At 38.4% G+C, this 21552-nt stretch overlaps 1 protein-coding gene across 1 annotated transcript in view; it reads right to left on the bottom strand.

The window, feature by feature from the left end:
* Positions 1–21350, bottom strand: part of lgr5.L (leucine-rich repeat containing G protein-coupled receptor 5 L homeolog) — a 110940-nt gene extending 89590 nt beyond the window's left edge. Inside the window, 1 exon segment of the mRNA NM_001199223.1 lies at positions 21003–21350. Within this exon segment, the coding sequence (NP_001186152.1) occupies positions 21003–21205 (203 nt within the window). The 5' untranslated portion in view covers positions 21206–21350.
* Positions 21351–21552: the final 202 nt, after the last annotated feature.

The raw sequence follows: 21552 nt of genomic DNA, 5'->3' as shown, positions 1-21552 counted from the left end.
AAAATTATGAGAAGCGGTCATGCAGCAGTTTACAAACTCATCCTAGTAGGCAATATGACTTTTAGCACTGCTCTTAAAATACAAGGCCATGAATATACCGTAATGGTTATTTTCAACTGATTGAATTTGTTCCTATAAATGAAGATAAATTGTTCTTTTGGAGCTTGGTCTGTATACTGTATATAAATCATGTAGATTAAAAGACCTTTTGGTCCTTAGCTAGTTCTGTACGGAATCTGGGGATAATAGGGTTAATAGTCATCTAAGTACAGCACACGTTTCTCATATTTTTTTTTAAAAAACAAGTTGCCAGGTTTAAAGGGAGTTTTAATTTTACACAATTTCAGCAAAAAATACTATTGACATTGTCAGACTGGGATGCCAGGGGCCCACCAGAAAACCTTAGGCTGAGGGCCTGCTTTACACACTATTATACCTCCTCTCCTCACTCAACCTCTTCATTCTCCTAGTCTCTTTTCTCTACATACTATACTCTATTCTTCCATTATTAAGCCTCTTTGTACCCAAAAAGAAATAGGGAATGACCATAAAATAGGCCAAATGGTTATAAGCAAGAGGCCCACTGACACCTGGGCCCACCGGGAGTTTTCCTGGTATCCCAGTGGGCCAGTCCAACACTGAATGGGGATCAACAGGGCTTGAAAATACTGTCAATTTCCACTAGCATCACAATATAAATGTTGTGGGTAGTGAATTCTAGTACAACAATGGAAACTTCCAAAAAATGATTGGTCTCAATGAATTAACACAAACAAAGCTTTATAGATGGCCCCAATTGTGGAGCCCAGGAAGAAGGAGCTTTATGCAGATGGGGAAATCTGTCTGGGTGTAACATGGCAAATCCAGGCGTACTATAACATTTTCAATTTTCGAATGTTGGGAAGTATGAATTACATAGTTTATTTACTTGAATAATAGTTGTAAAATGTGGGTGTGAGAGGTCTAATCACGTAAAGAAACAATATGTTCTTTAATCATAATATACGAGTTACAATAATTATCAGCTAAAACTTTCTCCACTGTATTAAAAACACACATCAATCATCTGTGAATACAATTATAACCTTGAAAGAAAAACTAAGGAACATGTTGCCCCTCAGAGAAAAAGTATTTGGTAACATTCATAATTGTTTATGTAATCGTTTTCATGTCTTTGCAGACATTACATTTGCATTTTAAAAGTTTTCCCCTTTTACTTGTTGACAGTTAAACTGGTTAAGACTTCCTTTCCATAGTTAAATGAATTATTCAGTCATATTTGACTAGAGCCTTACGACAATATCAGCCAGGAGGGAGTAGCTTTCCCTGTAGCAATATGAGAAAAAAAGGTAATTTGTCAATCCTTGGAAAACCAATAGGGTTTATAAAAGGTTTTTATATTTAATTTAGACTTTTACAAAGAAATTTTGATTGTTCTAGAATAGTGATGAGTGAATTTATTCGCCAGGCAAGATTTTAAATTTCGCCATGTGACTAATCTCCCTGTCTGCCACCACCTTAATGCATTAGGACGGAAAAAGTCGCCATAAGAAAAAACGCCCTTTGTCGTTAATGCATTTGGAGAAAAAGGTCACCATTAAAAAAAACGCCCATTGACTTTAATGCATTTGGAGAAAAAAATTCCCCATAACAAAAAACACCTATTGACTTTAAGGGGCCGATTCACTAACTTCGAGTGAAGGATTCGAAGTTAAAAAACTTTGAATTTCGAAAAAATTTTTGGGCTACTTCGACCATCGAATGGGCTACTACGACCTTCGACTACGACTACGACTTTGAATCGAAGGATTCTAACTAAAAATCGTTCGACTATTCGACCATTCGATAGTCGAAGTACTGTCTCTTTAAAAAAACTTTGACCCCCTAGTTCGCCATCTAAAAGCTACCGAAGTCAATGTTAGCCTATGGGAAAGGTCCCCATAGGCTTGGCTAACTTTTTTTGATCGAAGGATATTCCTGCGATCGTTGGATTTAAATCCTTCGAATCGTTCGATTCGAAGGATTTAATCGTTCGATCGAAGGATTTAATCGTTCGATCGAAGGATTTAATCGTTCGATCGAAGGAATTATCCTTCCATCGTTCAATCGAACTATCTGCGCTAAATCCTTCGACTTCGATATTCGAAGTCGAAGGATTTTAATTCCTAGTTGAATATCGAGGGTTAATTAACCCTCGATATTCAACACTTAGTGAATCGGCCCCTAAGTGTGATGGCACACGTGCAGATTCGGGGGAGATTAGTCGTCCTACGACAAATCTCCTCTTCTCACCAGGAAACTTCGGGCGACTTTGGAAAACCAAATCGATCCGTATGCCATCCTGATGGTGATTCACATTCTTGCCAGCGGGAAGGCATTTTGGGGAGATTAATCGCCCGAAGAAGAGATTTGTTGCTGAGCGACTAATCTTCCCCGAATCTGCACGTGTGCCACCACCCTAATGTCTTCACAAAAAAGTCGCCACAAGGAAATACGCCCATTGACCTTACTGCATTTGGAGAAAAAAAGTCGCCATAAGAAAAAACGGCAATTGACAAAAAAGTCTCCATAAGAAAAAATGCCCATTGACTTTAATGCATTTGGAGAGAATAATTGACGCCCGCGTAAAAACTTGTCACACAAAAAAATGCCCATTGACAATGCGCAGTTTTGTACAAAACATTTTTTATCTAGGAGCAACTTGCTATTCCTTCAACACTTTTAAATAATCTCTGGATTAGGTAAAAGGATTGCTGTTTTCCCAAGATCTATTAAAATTAAATTTCTATCATTGATTGAAGCCTGTTTTGTCTTTTCTGTGCCATTTTTCTTGTTCTTTATCAGCAACATCTCCTTATCTTCTTCCAATTTAACCTATCGAGAATGGACATTGGCAGTGTCGTAACTAGATATTACTGGTCCCCACAGCAAATAATTTTCAGATCCCCCAAAATGTCTAGAGATTTATTGAAATTGTATTTGAATTGGGCCCACTGCAATCGAAGGGTCTTCTTCCTCTGTAGTTATGACCCTGGACCTGGGCAGCATAGTGGTTTAGTGGTTAGCACTTCTACCTTGCAGAGCTGGGCCCCTAAATTTGATTTTTAGACATTTTTATGCTCTCTCCATATCTGAAAGGGTGTCCTTCATTTACTCTGGTTGAATTAAAATTGACCCTTGTGTGTGTGATAGGGATCCTAGATTTTAAGCTTTATATTAAAGCACTGGGTAAAAGTGGCACTATATAAATAAGAGATAATAATACTAATTTGGCCCATGGAATGTCTCTACTCTCTCCACCATTGCCACCCTGTGTGTAGCACTCTATATATTACAAGGTGCAGCATGTCACACAGCAAAACACTTTTCAAACACCAGGTAAAATGCTGGCAGTGGCGTAACTAGATATTACTGGGCCCCACAGTAAATTAATTTTCAGGCCCCCAAAATGTCTAGAGTTAACACACAGTGCTTTACTGCTTGTTCTTAACAGTTAAGATAACAGGCAGCCTCCATTTATTAGTTTTAATACATCATTCATAACTTAGTGTTAAATATAAATGACTGGCTTTTCAAACATGCTGGAAAATAAAGTTGTTTTCTGTAACCTCTTCCGTCCTTGTCTGTGTCACCTGTGGATCGACTGCTAAGCACGGAACTGACCCACAATGGAAGATGAAAAGGACCACACAAGCGATGCTTGTTTGCTCATGTTTTTGTAATTTGATGTTAACACCAACTTGGGAACTAAGCAGAATGTCTGGTTTGTGTCTTTCCTCTTATCTGAGGAAATATGATGGCAGCCTGCGGCAATATGTTTTCAATTGTAGCATTTTTCCACTATTTAACAGCCAAGCAAATCTGATGCAGATCACTAATCTATATAAACAGGTTTACACAGACGTCAGGGTGCGGTTACACTAATTCTAAGGATGGCAGAGACAATCAAGCAAACAGTATTGTAGTGGGGGAATCCATAAATATTTAAATGCCTCATTTAATTATATTTAACGAAACAAATCAATTACAATCTGTTGAAGATTGATATAGAAGAGTAAAGCTGGCCATAGACGATTTTCGGAGGGGGTGTGGAGAGTCCCGACGTTTTTTTCCCCATGGAGATCGGTCGTTTGGATGGTCGACCAGGTTAAAAGATTTCTGTCGGCTGACGATAATATCTCTGCATGTATTGCCGATCTGACGATATCGCTGTGAGATTCCCAGTAGAATTTGTCGGACGTACTTATGCACGATTGCTGTGACGGGCAGAACATCGGCTGCTTTATTTGATCTGAATGGTTAGTGGCAGGTTGAGAGATGGCACCGAACAATCGTTCGCCCGATGTGAAGGTAAATCTGCACGTCTATGGTCACCTTAACATTTTAAAATAAATAGATTTTTGTTGACTTTTATAAAGCTATAGCCAAGTTTTTTGGTTCCAAACCAAACAAACCTGTTAGCATGTAATAATGTCATTAAATCTCTAATAGTATGAAGCTAAAATGCAGTAGTGGGGTATGGCCTTATGACACTAGGGGGCCGATTTACAAAGATGTGTGCTAGACTGCATCAGTGCAAATGCCCATAATTACCAATATGATTTTTGTTTTCCTTTTCTAACTGGAAGCAGACTTATCAAAGCAACCATGCTATGGGTGGAGGCTACACTAGAAGAGATTTATATTTGATGCAGTGATTGAAGGAGGTGGGTGGTAACATAAAGGGGGCAGAGATTGGGGCATATTTGGGTAATGGCTGTCGAGGGGTATAGCTGAGTGGATTAAGAACATTACTAAGTGGGCCAGGTTTATGGGACATGATATATAATATAATGTAACTGTTGGATACAACTGGTTTGCCAGCTATGCAGGCAAAATACCCTCTGGGTGGAGACCCTAATTTCAATAAGCATGTTTTAACAAAAAAACTCAATTTTGTGTGTATGTGTGTTTTAGTAAGATAAGTCTGGATGGCTAAGAGGAGTGGCAGGGTAAAAAGGCTGTGAGTGTGATTAAATGTTATGTAGTTCCTTGTGTGTTATGTTCCTGCACTAAATTAGAATCATTAATAACTAATTTATATATGCCCTGCTGGCTTCCATGTACTTTTGCTAAAAATACACACCACCACTGGCTTTGGCAGTGCATATACAAACCTGACTGCAGAGGTGATACCATATCTGTCAATATAATAAGGTACAGTTATACTGAATCACCATACTGAATCACGCCCAGTGAAACCACAGCTGTTACATGAATGAAAATTGACCATATTTGCCTGACATTATGGTCTATAGACTGTAGTTAAAACATCAGTTACCTTACACATAAGAAAAAATTAATTAATGGTATCATAGAAATGTAGCAAGTATTGTGTAAAATGTTATTTGTAAGTCTAGAGAATATTTACAGTATGAACGAATGTAGTTTTTATAAATAAAGTGAAAGTGTCACAGTACATCCAGGTAGTCTTCCTCTTGATCAACTACATATTAAGTAATGTATATTTGAGCAAAAGTATGAACTTGATGGAAGTCTTATGTCAACCTCCACTACTATATAACTATTTGTTAATCTTTTAATGGGTGCATTATTGAGGCTGGCCGCTCATCACTTGAATTTATAGTGCTTTGTAAGCCAATGTTAGCAATGTAGAATCTTTTTTTAATCTACCCAAATACAGGTATCTTGAATATTAGTGAGAATTGACATTTAGCAGACTGCAGTTATATATTATACATATTTATTAATGTATAAAGGGAGCTGGAAACCAATTCTGTCAGAGTTGCTCCCAATAATTTAATTGTAAGATTCCTTTCACTAATTCCTGCTATGACATCTTTAGGAAAGCGTTCCAAGCAATCCTTAATTGTTCCAAATACACTACCATTAAGATTAAAAGAAAAAACATGTGGACATTTCAAGTGTTTAAACAGCGCGCTAGCACTCGCATAAAAAAAGCTGTTGCTGGTTTGTGTTACCCAATTTAATGTGTTGCTGGCAAAATCACCTAAGCAGAGTTGACAGTGGCACTCGCGTTCTTTTCATTCGCAGTGAACAGGACCAGTAGGAGAATTACTCCACAAAACTACCCACGCCTATGTGACTACAGTCACAGCAAAAGTCGTTAAAAATAAAAATTATGAATCGGTTTTTAAAGTAAATGTTATAGTGACTGCATATGGATATACAATAGTGATGTGTGGGTCGACTAATATTAGTTGACCCACACCTGACCCTAGCCCGATCTGGCAGCGCCCTATCCTAACCCTGCCTGCTCCCTTCTTGATATACCCACACAGGTCCTGCCCCGCTGTGATGTCACGGAAGGGGTGGGGCACGAGTATATAAAAAAGGCGCGCATGGAGGTGGAAATTGGGCCGTAGAAGGTCACTGGCTGGATGGACAAAGGTAGGGTTGCCACCTTTTCCATTTAGGAAAAATAGGCAGGGGGGCAGGGCGGATGACGTTGGGGGTAGGTTAGTGATATCGGGGGTGGGGCTGATGACATGGCGAACAGCTATTGGCTGATCGCCATTCCATTAACGTCAATGTCCTGTCCACATTTCCTAATTTGGAAATCCTTCCAAAAACCGTGATTTCCAGGTGAAATCCGGACAGGTGGCGACCTTAGACAGAGGTCCGTGGCCTTAGAACACCATGTGGAAGTCGGACCAAACTGACCCAACCCACGGGTCAACATTCACTATAAACGTATCCATGTAGAAACAAGGGCAGTAGTGTGCATGTCTACTAAAACACTGCTAATGTTTAAAATAAAGTCCACCCTCTGGCTCATATAAGGCATTGTGCTCACACACAAATCAAGGACACAATACATGTTAGGCTTCTCCTGCCCTATGTAATTCCCTTCAATCATCCATCTTCCAGAAAGGACCCCCCATTTAATTTAAGAACATATGATGCCAGAATGGTTCCACTGAGCTACATAATATAAATAAATTGTAAGTCCCCATTTGTGGAGCTGTCTCCTATAAAAGCAGTGTATACTCATGTCAGTATAACAGTTATTTACATTAGCAAATTCTTACACCCCACAAAGATAAAAAAAAATCCAATGCCAAATAAATATATCCCAAAACCCAGTCCATGTTTTTTTAAGTGAAAAATGGAAAGGCAGCAAACAAATAAGAAAAATATATACTAAGATTTATATACAAATGATAGACGACATTCTAAAAACAAACACATAGGGCTCATAAAGAGAATGTAAAGAAACACAGTTTGTGCAAAAGAAAAAAAACCAAGAAATTGCTAGAGAGCAGATGAGAAACGAGGAGTAAATATGTCAAGCTAGGACAAATATATTTAGAGATAAATTATAGTAATTTTATTTTTATTCTGAAAATTACTATTTTTCTTCAAGTGTCCCTATAATTGAAACATTCCCATTTTGCTTGTTACGTTCTATAAAGTCTACTGTTACCATCTTGAAAATAACATTGCAGGCAAAGTATTTAGTGTGTCTCCAAAGTAAGATCTTTTAGTGTTTAACTAATATTCTAGTAAAGTATTCCTTAAAATGATTCCAATGGTCAGTGGTCTGACTGGTGTTGTTGAACCTGTTTCTGGTACAGTATCCATTTTTATTCATTCATTAAATCATATGCTTTATGCTTAATTTGTGTTTTATTCAATAAACTAGGCTATTTTAATCCATAAAAATGCCCTGGTAGGCCTCAGCCACACATGTCTTTTAATTGGAGAGCCCTGGTTTACCTTTTTGAAATCCATTTTACAAGCCATCACATTGGCTTCGCAAAGAGCACAGGAGCCCATGTGATGTATTTGTTGGGATGAAGAGCCATACAGCCATTTTAGTAAAGGATTTATATAAACATTAAATTAAATCTTTACACTGTTCCTCAGCCCCACGTTACAGATTTATTGCTACAAATCCCAACAATACATACTTTCATAAGTAAGATATTATCAGTGTTTAATGCAAAAAAACAACAGAACAGAACAATAATTACACAATAATCTCTGCATATAAAATTGCAAGATAACTGACAACATGCTGGTAATTAGTAGTGATGAGCGAATTTGTCTCGTAACACTTCGGCGAAAAATTGACAGCAAAATTTGCGAAACTGTGAAAAATTTGCGAATTCTGATGTCCGCGTTAATGTTGATGCTGGAGTTAGAGTCAATGGGTGTCCGAATAATGTTGACACACAACGGTTTTGATCTGAGCAACTTTTCCGACGCGCATCCAACATTTTTTGACGGTTGTTTTGCCGTGAATATATGCCTGCCGAATTTATTCGCCCATCACTAGTAATTAGCATCCTCTCTGGTCATCTAATTAAGAGAACTAGGTGATATTGAGGGTTTACATTTTGATGTAGTGTGGACATAGATCTAGGTGTTTGCTAAGAAATTTGAAAACTGAATTACTATTAAAGGTTGTCCCTGCCATGAAACAATGTACTTGCCTTATGGCAGTATCTGGTTAAGATCAATATGTGCAAAATCCCTTAAATCTTACTGTACAGGTAAAAGGAATAACACATTAACTAAATTCTCATGTTAAAGGAGATGGCCAAACACAGGAAGACCGGGGAATCTAAATAAGTCAGTGCGTAAATGACCATCAGTCAATGTGTGCCCTATCAGGCATTCAGTTCAATTTGTACATGTGTGGTTTTGACTGGTCCTCTCCTCTTGCAAGTAAAATCATCTACAAAATATGGCTAACATTGCCTTAGGGCTATCTGTCTGGGTGCAGCACACATTTCTTTATTTTACAATGTGCATTGTGTATGTTCTGTTCTATTCATTAATCACGCCGAACAGTGGCATTTGCAAATCTTCAAAGCAAGCACAAGTCAATGTGAGCAGGCAGCACCTATTTCAGTTATACTGCCAGTTTGGGAAGTACGCTGAATATTTTCTAAAGCCTGTAAGTCATTATTTCACTTAGGACATTAGAGGGAGTTTATCATGAAATTGTGGAAAGTTTTACCCTATAAAACTGAATCCATTACTTTCATCTTGAAGAAAAGGAGGTGAGGATAAGAAGAGCCTGGCTTGCCATAGAGAATAGACGCTTGCAAAAAGCTAAGTTAACAAGCAAACATGTTACTACAGCCTAATCTTAGCTGGCATGTAGACTGAAAAGGTCAGCTTGGTGCACGCGTTCTCAGCTGGATGCAGGCACCCTACGTCAAGGGAAATGTACTCCAAATTTAAGGCCCAAAACAGATTAATTATCCTTTTGTCATGCAACCTCTGAAACGGACAGTTCAGTGATACAAACAGGCCATAATTATGTCTGCAATATATGTATTTTATAGTTCACGCTTTTGCTTTACAGCACAAAGCCATATGAAACAAGCTTGTGCCTGGCTTGAGTTAGATCAGACCTTCATTCCACAAAAACCAGACAGAATAATTCTCAGATTCTCAGATTTAAAACAATTATCTTGCTTGAATCAGTTTTGGAGATATATAAACTCAAAGCATCTTTGCTCTGGATATAAAAACATAAAAATTGATCTGCTGTTAATTAGTATGTCCCCCCTATCATTTAGATCTCTATAAAAGCCTAGCTATATTACAGCAATGGCTCAGGCTTTGATTCTACTTTCTCTATATTTTTTTACTCTTTTCTCTGACTGTCTGTTGTAGAACTACAACACCCAGCATCGTACCCACAGGTGAAGGCTGTCAGTAGGTGATGGATGACGTTGGTTTTAAAACTTTTTAACAGGCCTCAAGTTTCTCCAGTTTATTTAATATCCATTTTGAGCATTAGTATTCACTAGGGGAAAATGCTAAGAATCATATTTAACTAAGGGAATAGGAGCATTCTATAGAGATTGTTCTCCCTTTCACAAATATACCTTTAACATGAGCAAAATACAGTATGTTTTATATGTGCAGAAAATAGCACAATCAGGTATTAAAAAGATCAAAGGATAGAGGGATTTGCATATAAAAGGAATCTACATCTAGAGCCAAGAATAAATCTTACTCCCCAAAACCTTAACAAAAGTATATCTGAGTCCCAATTTGCCAAATAAACTAACCGTCTCAAGACTTTTCTTGGCTTATTTACTACAATTCTCAACTGCCAATAAATATATAGTAATTATAAAAAATAAAAAAAAGTTTCATTATCTAGCAGAGATTTTTCTTTTTTTTTTTTGAATTCCTTACATTAAAATATACAAGCAAAAATATCAAAAAGCTCCAGGCTTGGAAATGTCCTATTTTATGAACAGCTTTGTATTAGTTTAAAAAAATGAAAGAGAGGGCCTTTCTAAATGGGTTGATAAATCACCTCTTTAAAACCGAACATAAAATCAGTATCCTGCATGGTTAATTACCAATGTATTTAGATACAACCTTCATGGTTACTCAAAAACCGCTACAGTGTGCAGCATGTATCTACAAGGATTACTAATTTCATTTAGAGCATGTGGATTGAATATGTATCCGGTAAGTAATACTTATAATAACGTATCCCTATATCTTCCCCCAAGCCACCCAAGCTTTCTACAGAGCAAAACCCTGTTGCAACCCTGTTGCAAGTAATTGGTGGGTGTCCCTATATAGACAAAAAAATAGTTTCCACCTTTTTTATCCAAATGCTCTCACTTTTAGGGAAATGGCTTGAATGATGAATATTTCCATACCTCATAATGATCTGGACTCACCTGCAGCATTCATGTTGCCTGAATCTAAGATATAGTATCGTATGATACTATACGATACCAAAGACATCCCTAGTGTGAATTAAAAATATGATTTGAGACTGCCATCCATATAAAGGCAACACCCCTTTTGTACCTGCTAAAATGCAGAGTATCCATCTCTGCGAAGCTCTATTCAGGCTGTACTTGCTTGAAACAATTCCACCTGGAACACTAGGTTTCCAGCCATCTAATTTAATTTTTGTTTCATAATTCTGTGTATAGATCATTTGTGTAGGCTCTATTTTTAAATATGGGGTAGAGTTTTGGGCAACCATAAAAATGAAAGACATTAAAAAAGTTTAGGTAATGGTGAAGTTTAGAGAACAACAGAATAATCAAAATAAAAAAGCAAGACTAAAACAAATAAATAAAAAAAAACATTTCAGCTCCATGCCTTGGTGGACATATTTTTAGGCATGTGCTTTTTAATTGGACAGTTGTTAGAAATATAATAATATGCTTGCCCTTTGTGAAATAATATACACATAGCAGTATGACAGTTTTCTGCACAAGGTCAGGAAGAATTCATTTCATTTATTTCAAACATTCAACACATTAGTGCTATGGCAGCAACTCTCAAAAGCATGCAAGAAAAGAAAAAAGCTGTACTGTTGCAATGCCATCTGAAAAAAAAGCTGTTTTCTACAAGGCAATAAATTGTCATTCATTAACAGTAATCTCTGAATTTAGAAGTATGATCAATAACCCTGCCGAGCCTCTCCTTACTCTTAGCAGGCACATGGAAATACTACAAAGTAAATGATTATGCAACTTACTATGAATACCGTGAGCTCCGGAGGAAAATATACAAACAAAAAGCAGCTTAAAGCACACTTTGGCAGAACATAGAATTTGAGCCTGCTGTTGCACAAAGAACAGGGCTCTAAAAGGCGTGGATAGAACATAATAGATGTCACAGTGAGACTTCCTATATTGAGTAATGCCCGATAAGATTCTGTGAACCTATTTGTATGACTTATTTTAAGAGCATAACTTGCGATGGCACTCTGTCGCAAATTGACACAATTGTGCTGAATGGTTTAGATGAATGATTGGTGTTGTATTTGTGGTGTTCACAGTGCAATTGGTGCTTGAGCGTAATTACTTAGACACATGTATGCCCATTGAGGCAGGGCACTGAGGGAACGAACCCTGGAGCTACCACCAGGTCTGATGGTTGTGGTAGCTCCAGAGTTGCTCTGCATCAGGTATGGCAGTGCTCAATTCAGGAAGGCAGAGGAGCACATTTTGATGTGAGTACCTTTAATTAATGGGGTTCTACACACCACTGACTGCAGGGAAATTTGCGTGAGCGCAACTGCACTTATGGACATAAATAAGCCCTAGCGTTTTCTGAAATTCAGGACTGTCCTGGAAAAGATGGGACAATGTATTCATGGAGTATGGCTGATATAACCTGTAGCATGTATCTGAGCAGCCATGCAGCATGTGAATTATTGATCTTTCCATCCAGCGCTCAGGGCAAAGTGCAGAGAACATGAGGGTGCACGTGCATGGCATGAGCACTAAAGGGTGTGTGTGCCCCTTATGTGTCCTGGTAATAATTTGAAGGTAATAATTTGAAGGTAATAACCTAAAAAGTTAAATAAAATTACATCAAGCCTGTCTACTTTAGCATACCTGTGCAATAAGGACCGGTTGCAATAAAATCCAATGTGCAAAAGCTTTAGATGGGTAACAGAATGAAATGCTACTCCGGGGGAAAAGTTATATAGTTGTGCAGCACCATGTCGGACTGAAGAGGTTAAATAATCTGCCCGTTGATGCTTTTAAGATTTGATGCCTCTGAAAGTCACACAAGGCTCTGAAGAATTTGTGCTGTCAGTTTCCATTTCAGTGACAAAGACTGATTCTATTTTGGGTTTGGTGCTAAATTCTAAGTAACGCAGATACATTCTTCCAGCGAGTAGAAACAGATTATTTTGGAAAAACTGAATCTGACCACCATCTACTTTCTGGAAAAAAAAGTGAGGCAGGCGATGTTTGTTTGGGAATGAGTGATATTTAAAACATGGAATACAACAAATTTCCTTCCAACACAAACAAGCAATGTCGGCCATCGGACCTCCAATAAGGTTATTCAGCATTCACGTGTGATAGAATGTTAAAGAAAACCAGCTTTACAGGAGATGTTTCAGCTTTCCCAGACATGTATATGTTTTCTCTTGTAGACCTTCAAATGTACCATATACTCATTGTATTGTGCTGTTTTATATCAGGTTGGATTTATAACAAAAAGTTCAGTTGAATGCTGATACAAATGCAGAGTACAATATTTTGTGCAAAGGTGATCCATTCCATTTTGCCCTCTCCATTGGTGGGGGGGGGGAGATAGTATACACACAAGAGTTCCTCCTCCACTTACAGCTAGATATTCTAAGTCTAAACATTACAGACTACAAGACAAAAAAGCAAGTCAACAATTTATTTATAGTGTAGACTATTGAATATATTTGTCTATTTTTCCCTATTACCTGGTACCTCATTTTCCCATACTGGAGAAAAATACTAATGCTAATAAAGGGGTATTTTTATGATAGTATAGAAACTTTCATCTACATTCAGTCTGAGGGATTGTCTTGTTAGTGATTGTTAACTACACAAGGAAAGGAACTGATTTACAGTTTCACCTCTACTAATCCCAGTGTCAGCTTCATGTGATTCATAAAATGCTGCAGGCTTTGGTTATTAATCTGCACCTGATATCCTTTAAGGTAGGAATCTCTTTTTATATGCTGATGTTATTGCAGGTGCAGCAGCACAGGTAATGCAAATTTGGAGGTCCACTGTCCTGTCAGGTTTTACTGGTCAACATTAGAGAAAGACAGTGTGTTCCCTCTTAGGAATGGAGAAGGATTCTCTTGTGGTTATAGAGAAATCCGTGTATTTGGGTACCGCTTATGGGCCATCGCTAGGTGATGATGCCTAGCAGGATTGTCCAACCTATAATGCTGCAGCCCCGATTTTTTTGCATCTTAAGACCTGTGAATGCTCGCCTTTTTCCAGGATATATATATATATACTGTGGACTGTGAATATATCAAAATAGAGAAAAAAAACTGCATTCAACAGGCTCAGTTAGAATAACTGATTTTAATAGAAAAACAAAAGAAAGTCCAATGTTTCGATCACATCATAGTTTTCTTTCTCGGGGTTAGTTTTTTTCCCCTTAGGAAGATCACTATGATGTGATCGAAACGTTGGACTTTCGTTTGTTTTTCTATCTTCTAACTGAGCCTATTGAGTGCGGTATTTTTTCGCTATATATATATATATAAAATCAATTGACTTTTTGTCACCGACTGTATATAGTTGGGAGGCAATTCCAAAGAATAAAATTCTACTGCAGGCAAAACATCTGATGCAATAACTTTTCAATGTAGCATGTCCTAGACATAGCAGTTCCCTTATTTTAATTAGTTGGAAGAGTTCTACAACATGTCGGTTTCGTAAAAACAGTAAATTGTCTCTTTAATAAGACTTGTTTGAAAGTGAATTTGTCTCCTGGGGGAGAAATATCCAAGAGAATTAAAAGCAGGCTCAGAGCATGTTTTTCAGAAAGTAATCATAATTCCTGCAAGACATTACTTTGAAACCTTATCAATAAAGATGCAAATTGACGCTGATTGTCACTTAGACACCACAATAGATATCAATCTGCAAACTGAATCGCATATTTCATTATTTAAGTGGTGTCACAGATTGTTTTAAATGTTTATTCCTGTACTGCTTGCAATACTATATCTAAAATAGTACAGGTAGAGACAGCAAATCATTTCAGTGTTACAAAAGCTGTTTGGCATATTTATACAAGCTTACATGGCAGCTATAATATACCTTTAGGAAAGAAGAATGTCTATAGAGACACCTGAGTATCTTTAAAGCACTTTGATCCATTTGTAAGTAAAGGTCTCTTATTTACTCTCATATTTACTCTGCCTACTGTTTTTCTTGTCCTGACTAATGAAAGCCCTCCTTAGGCTTTGTACCAGCTCATCTGAGCTCCCATTGAAAAAGGGGAGAAATGAAACAACCCTGCATAAACAAGAAGCCACAGCATCTGGACTTTTCAAAGTTGTTCAGTAAAAGAAAAAAAAGTACAGAACTGTAGGATTAGGGAATCAAAACAAACACACAGCATTTAAATAGGATGCTAGCAGCGACCACACATGCATGAAGGCAGGGAGCTGACAGCCTGATTGCACTTAAGATCTCAAGGGTAGTGTCCAGTGGCGTTTGAGAAACAGCACAAGGCAGAAAAACTGCAGACCTCTCGTTGTGTATTCAGCAAATTGTAGCAGACTTTAATATAATAAACAGCTCAGGATCCAAACCTGAATATAGTATATGGACTGGTAACCAGTCTATGTGGAAATGGCACTTCCAGTCATGCTGGGAACAGTGGAGCATCCTTACCTCCGCTCCACTCCCCTTCCCTTCCCACAGGGATGGCAGACAGCCTATGGATCCCAAGAGAATGAGTACTTAGAAATGAACTTCCTAATGAAGGATAAGGTAACAGTCTTGGTTAGTGAACCAGACCACTGAGTAAGTGAAAACAATAAGGAAAAGGGGGAGAATTGGGTTTATTTATTATTTATTTATAATCTGTAATTTATATAGCACAGACACATTTATGTAGTGCTTTACAAAGATTATACATCATTTACATCAGTCCTTGCTGATATCGGCAATTGATCTGCCCGTGTATGGGGGCTTCCAAAGGGTCTTCCCGATCGATATCTGGCCACGATATCGATCGGGAAGGTTTAAATTTTCAGTCAACCGACCCACCGGAGCCCATTCCTCCTCGTTGTAATCCAATAGTTCGGCCCTTTGGCCGAATGTTCAGATTACCGCAATATAGCCCTCCAGGTGGTGGGCAAATCGGTAAAACATCCGCTCGTTTGTGCGATGTTACCAGATGAGCAGATCTGTTCATGTATGGCCAGCTTTAGTCCCTATCATATTCACACACAGTAAGGTCAATGTTATCAGGAACCAATTAACCTGCTATGTTTTTGAGTGTAGGAGGGAACCAGATTAGCAAGAAAAAAACATGCAGACATGGAGAGAACATACAAACTCTTGTTTTTGTGAGTGTGTGTGTGTGTGTGTGTGTATGTGTGTGAGGCACAGTGGAGGGGGGACGGGGACTGGCAGCAAGATTCTATTGCAGAAGAGTTCAAATGAAAATAAAGTACAGGTTGCTTGCTGTCCTGAATATATTGTAGGTCATTGTTTTTCAAATGTTTGTAAATAGAGGCTGAATATCTTATACATCAAAGGGTTATCTAGATTATAGTAAAATTATGTCACATTGCACAGTCCATGTTTTTCGTGTGCTGGCATGGGAAAAAAAACCTTGGCGGGCCTCATCTGATCCTTGGCCCACCCTGGACAGCCCTTATACAAATGATCTACTATGTGTGCAAGTGTGACAGGCTGGTTCCTGCTGAAGTCTCTTTGCATATATGTATATATAACGCTGTTTGTATAGTGCTAGCTATGTACATTGTGATTTAGTTATTTTGTAACTGAAAAAACAAGGGTAGGTGCAAGACTGAATAAATACCAACAGCTCAAACATAATCCTGACCTGTAATCATAAGATTAAGGTACTTGAGATGTTACTTTAACCCTTTCTTGTTTTCAGTCTGATTTATATAGCCCCATGGCCCTCAAACGCTGTCACTAACCCCCTCCCTATGTGGCATGAAAACAAGGGATGAAATGCATATTGGTTTAGATACTACTGGGTTATAATTAAATAATATTGTAACCATACCGAAATGACTGTTAAAACCATATATTCATAAACCTGTGGGTTTGCTTTTAGGTAAGGTGGGAGGCAGAACAATTATTTAACGTCAAAGGGGACCTTGAACTCAGGATCTGAAAACCTCTGATGTATTCACGCAGCAAATATTCTCTTTGCATTCATTAGGTGCGGGGGTTACAGTAACAAATCTCCATCATTCCTGGGGCTTGCTGCTACTCAGTACTGGCAAATAACTGGAAATCACTGCAGTTCCATTTGCACTGATGGCAAAATAAAACAGTAGAAATGGCAGTGAAAACCCTCAGCCTGTATCTGCTGGCCAAAAATGCACAATACAGAACACTTTTCCAAAAAGTGTATTTGACTTTTAACAAAACTTGAACAAATAAAAGTGAAAAAGAGATTTAAACAATATATGAAGGGGGATGGAATCAAAAGAGCAAGGTTTATTTTTTAGGATAAAGGGAATGGAAATTATGGTGATGATGCATTCAATATTCTGTGTATCTTCATGTTTCACCAAATAAAAATTCCAATTCTTCTACGTCTGCTAGTTATCAGTTTGAGCGTTTTAAGACATTCTGATATCATGGCTCCTTGGAATTACATAACAATTGGCTCCTGAAGGGAAACTTTCACACTAGCTGAAATATATTACTAAATGTTAAGTTCAATTCTATGTGCTGCTTTATGGGTGTGAGTGAAAGAAAACTACTGAAGACAACAAAGTTACAGCTCCTCAAATAAACCTTTACAAAGTAGTTTACTGAACTTACAGTATATACTGGTGGGCAACAACAAACATAATGCAGAAATATGGGGATAATACAATCAAAGTTTGAGTCTAGTAAACAACAGCAACCAAACAACAAGTTGCATTTCCTGGTAACCTGTTAAAAGATTATAGGGGGAATGTAATAAAATTCGGTAACAGAAAAACTAATAGCAATGCAAAAAGTTATGCCTTTGCGCGAACAAATTTTCCTTTATGCAGATTTAATATGACTTTTGCAAACCCGGAAACTGTTTAGCGCCCTTTTCCGACAGTGGAAGAAATATTGCAAAATTTATAGTTTTTGCCAATGTGCAGTGAATGTAATAAAACTTCTTCCTTTAAAAGTTATGTTGGCACCAAAAGATTACACTTTATTAAAAGTGCGCAATGCAATAACAGTTTAAGGAAGAATGTTACATGGCGAAATGCGAATCTTTATTCTTATTGGTACGAATTGTTTTTCTCTTTGCAAATTTATTTTATATTCCCTATATAACTGATCAGTTGCTATAAGTTACTAGACATGGTGGGAATTTGGCACTTTTATTACATAAGCCACTTGGTCTTCCTCCTGATTGTTAAGGCATATGAATGCTGATTTATAGCATCCAACTCCCAGGATTTCTCTAGCAAATTATGGGAGTTTTTCAAGATATATTGGGAGGGTAAACTCTGCATTCTCTGGAGAGTCAGTGGTTATTCCTGTTCTAAAGCATGCTAGGAGCTATAGTTACATTGCATCTGAACCAATGGTAAAAGCCTTATTTACTTAAAAAATATAACAATAGGTACTGGAACTTGGTAAGTTGATAGTGCCCAGTTGTTGCCACAGATTGATAGATTTCACAACCGAGTTTGCATTTCCTAAATACAGGTCTTATTTCCCGCCAGATTTACAGCACTGCACATTCAATTCAGCCTTTGTTCTTCCTAACTCAGTTAAATATTACTTCCACAGTTCAAAGCCTTGTTCAATAAACCAAAGGTACAGATAAACACGTTGCAGCTCTAATCAATGTTTCCTCTTGCCTCACTTTATATAACCCTGGCAAGGAGACACCATAGTGCAGCTCACAGACCAGTCTCATGAGCACACACCCGGGATCTACAGTCGTATAGCAAACTGTCATGCTACAGTACTTTGGTTTCTGAGGATGATGGGTAGAGAAGAAACTTTAATCATTTACTTAGCAGTCAACATAACTGGTCAATGTAAATACAATTTCTTATAAATTATCTTAACCCCCCCCAACAAAGCCTTTACAATTGAATTGGGTGTGGAAGTATTTTATAAAGTATTTTGTGCAGAGTATATATACCTCTAGGTCTCTTTTTTTATTCTGGATAAGTATAAATGGCATGTACATACATCACTTTAACATTTTGAAGTTGGTTTTGCTAAAGTCATTAAGAACATATTAACAGCAAGACAATATTACCCTTTACATCCCTCATACTCTCGTCCATTTTCATGTTTATTTATTTGGCAGCTCACATTCCATAAATAACCTTTACTGATAAAAGCATAAACACAAATCAAAAGGCACAACCCCACAAGAATAACCCTATAATATATATAAATATAAGTGTATGCAACTCTGCCCCCCAAAATATCAAATATGTCCAAAGTAAGAGGCATTTAAATAGTTCACAAACAGCCAACAATCACTAAATCCTGAGTCATTATCATTGCAGAAATACTTGAATGTGGAAAATGTGACTATTTTTGATTTGTGCATGGCCTCTTTATTTACACTGGGGCTGCTAGTGAACTTGACCGATGATCAGTAACTTATGCAGTACGTGCCCCCTTTAACTGTGACAAGCTAAATTATCCAAGTGGTCCATACAGCACGTATCTTCCTGATTTTGGGGACTGACTGGTACTTGATTTACACATGGGCTTTTGCCTATTTATTTTACTCTCTGATCTCTTGATTTATAGCAAAACTGCTCTTGATGTGACTGACCAGTTCCTAGTTTAATCAAACACTCCTCCTGAATCTGCTTTGTGATCCTATCCCTGACCTACTGGGGCAGCTGTTGTGTAGTAAATATGCCTTGTAGATTTAGAATTATGCCTTTGGTGCCAATGCCAAACAGTATTTCCTTCCCTCTCTCTCTCTCTCTCTCTCTCTCTCTCTCTATATATATACAAACTATCTTACAGGGACATCCAAAAAGGTCTGATCCTAAAAGGACCTTTTCAGGATTTCAACGCATCTATGATACATTAGATATGCAGCCAGTTAAATGCAATATTATCCTTATTGAGGAATCGCTAACAGAGCAGTCAAGAATGTCACAGCAAGCGGGCAGCCGTGTTGATAAACATTTACATTAACGTTAATTGTAATGGTTGTTGCCCTGCAGTAAAACATCAACAAAGCGACAGGTTCATTAGTGCCAGAAAAGTCCACCTTAGTTTCATTGTTTCCATAAAAATAATAATAGCTTTATTAACTAAGAACTTTTTGGAGTGAGGAATGGACAGCCACATTATCCCAAGCGTGATATAAATCAGCCCCTTTTGCGATAACATTGCTTGTGGAGTGTTAAATAATCAGCAGAACTGGTTAATCACTCTCCCTTTGAAGCTATGTTTGAACAATAATGGCTAAACCGCTCAGCAGTAAACAGTAGTAAACTTGCTAGAATCTATCTGAAAGGAAACGACGCCATCTAAAATCACAGATTAAGTTGATGATGTTGTTTATATAAACTGGAAAGTAGGAAAGGGTGTTAAGGTCCATAGCCAATAGGAGTACTAGCAAATACCTGGGTAGTAAAGCCAACAGCTGTGTTAAGTAATGACTGTGTGGCTCTCCAGAGCAGTCCTTTCTGCAGGTAAATGAGACTTATAGATTTGCTTCCCCACAGCTTACAATAGAATTCCTTTTGTTTATACAGGTGCCACTTTAGTGCTTTTATTGTTGCTACATACAAAAATAAGAAGGGATTTACAGCAAAGCATAACCAGTGACTGGAGAAGTAAAGGTATAAATCTGATAGAACTCAATTTACTCTCTAGTCATTGTGCAAAATATGAAACCTCTCTTGTTAAAAACAAGCACCAGCTGACGGGTCTGTTATTGGATTTAATATAAATAAACCACCTTCAAGCGGCATCTCGGTATAAGTCAAACAATTTATTTTAACGTATAAGAAACAATTATCCTCTCCTGTCGCTGGAGAATTTAAACAAGTTTCCACTGATGATTTAGTAAGTTCTCTGACATACAAGCAAAATCAGGTTTATGTCCCATTATATAAGTCATGCCTAGTGTGCCCACCTCCAGCTGCTGCACTAAATGTGTAGTTCAGCTACAGAGGCACAGCTGCGGGTTAGATATGCAATAAGTCAGGCATAAAGATGGTATGAGCTACTGGACATATAGATCCCCAGGTGTATAAGAAGAGTAGAAGTGATCTAGGTGCATTGAGAGTGCAAGGTAAGCAGAGGCAGCAGTGCAAGTGAGCTGGCAGGATGAAGAGTGAACATTCAAGTTAACAGCTCAGCACTGATCATGAACATGCCAATGCTGTCACACTTTGTAGGACTTAGTGCAATATATCAGCATATGCCCTACCATCAGAGAACTGCTATCCTGCGTATACCTGGATCATGTATTGGGCGCAGGTACTGGATTTCACCTGTCCCAGTATAATTATGCTGCCCGGAGCCGCCGGCTGTACTTACAGGTAAGACGTGAAGATGCTGATGTTCCTGGGCAGCCCAGTGAGCCCCCGGTCCGAGCAGTCCACTCTCACCAACATCCCGTCCTGTTCGCACTCACATGGAGTCGGGCAGCTTCTATGCTGTTTCCCCGGCCGAGCAGAGCCGACCAATTGCAAGCTGTACAGCACCGAGCACAAGAACAAGCTGGTCCTGGAGGTGTCCATGGTGCCGATCAGATCCCGGATAGTGTGCGCGGCGCTGCTCTAATGGGACAGACTAAACTGCATCGCCCCTCGGGGGGTAACACTGGAGAGTATGGGGTGAGCGGGGGGTGGGTCGATATAAGATATCGGAGGTGCGCGCACGAAACTCTGCTGCACAATCGCTGCTAGTACTGCTGCTCCTTCTCTCTCTCACTCTCTCTGTGCTTCTTCCTTCACTTTGCTGCCCGGAGCATCTCACGCTGCTTTAAAGAGCTCAAAAGGCTGCGCGCTTGGTGACGTCACGTCTCGACTTATTAGAGGAGCTTGTGCTGCGCGCGGAGAGGGGAGACTTCCCTGGCACCGGAGTC

The sequence above is a fragment of the Xenopus laevis genome, chromosome 3L (genome assembly GCF_017654675.1).
Source record: "Xenopus laevis strain J_2021 chromosome 3L, Xenopus_laevis_v10.1, whole genome shotgun sequence".
In the NCBI taxonomy this organism is placed as follows: Eukaryota; Metazoa; Chordata; class Amphibia; order Anura; family Pipidae; genus Xenopus; species Xenopus laevis.
This window is presented reverse-complemented; position numbering and strand designations above follow the sequence as displayed.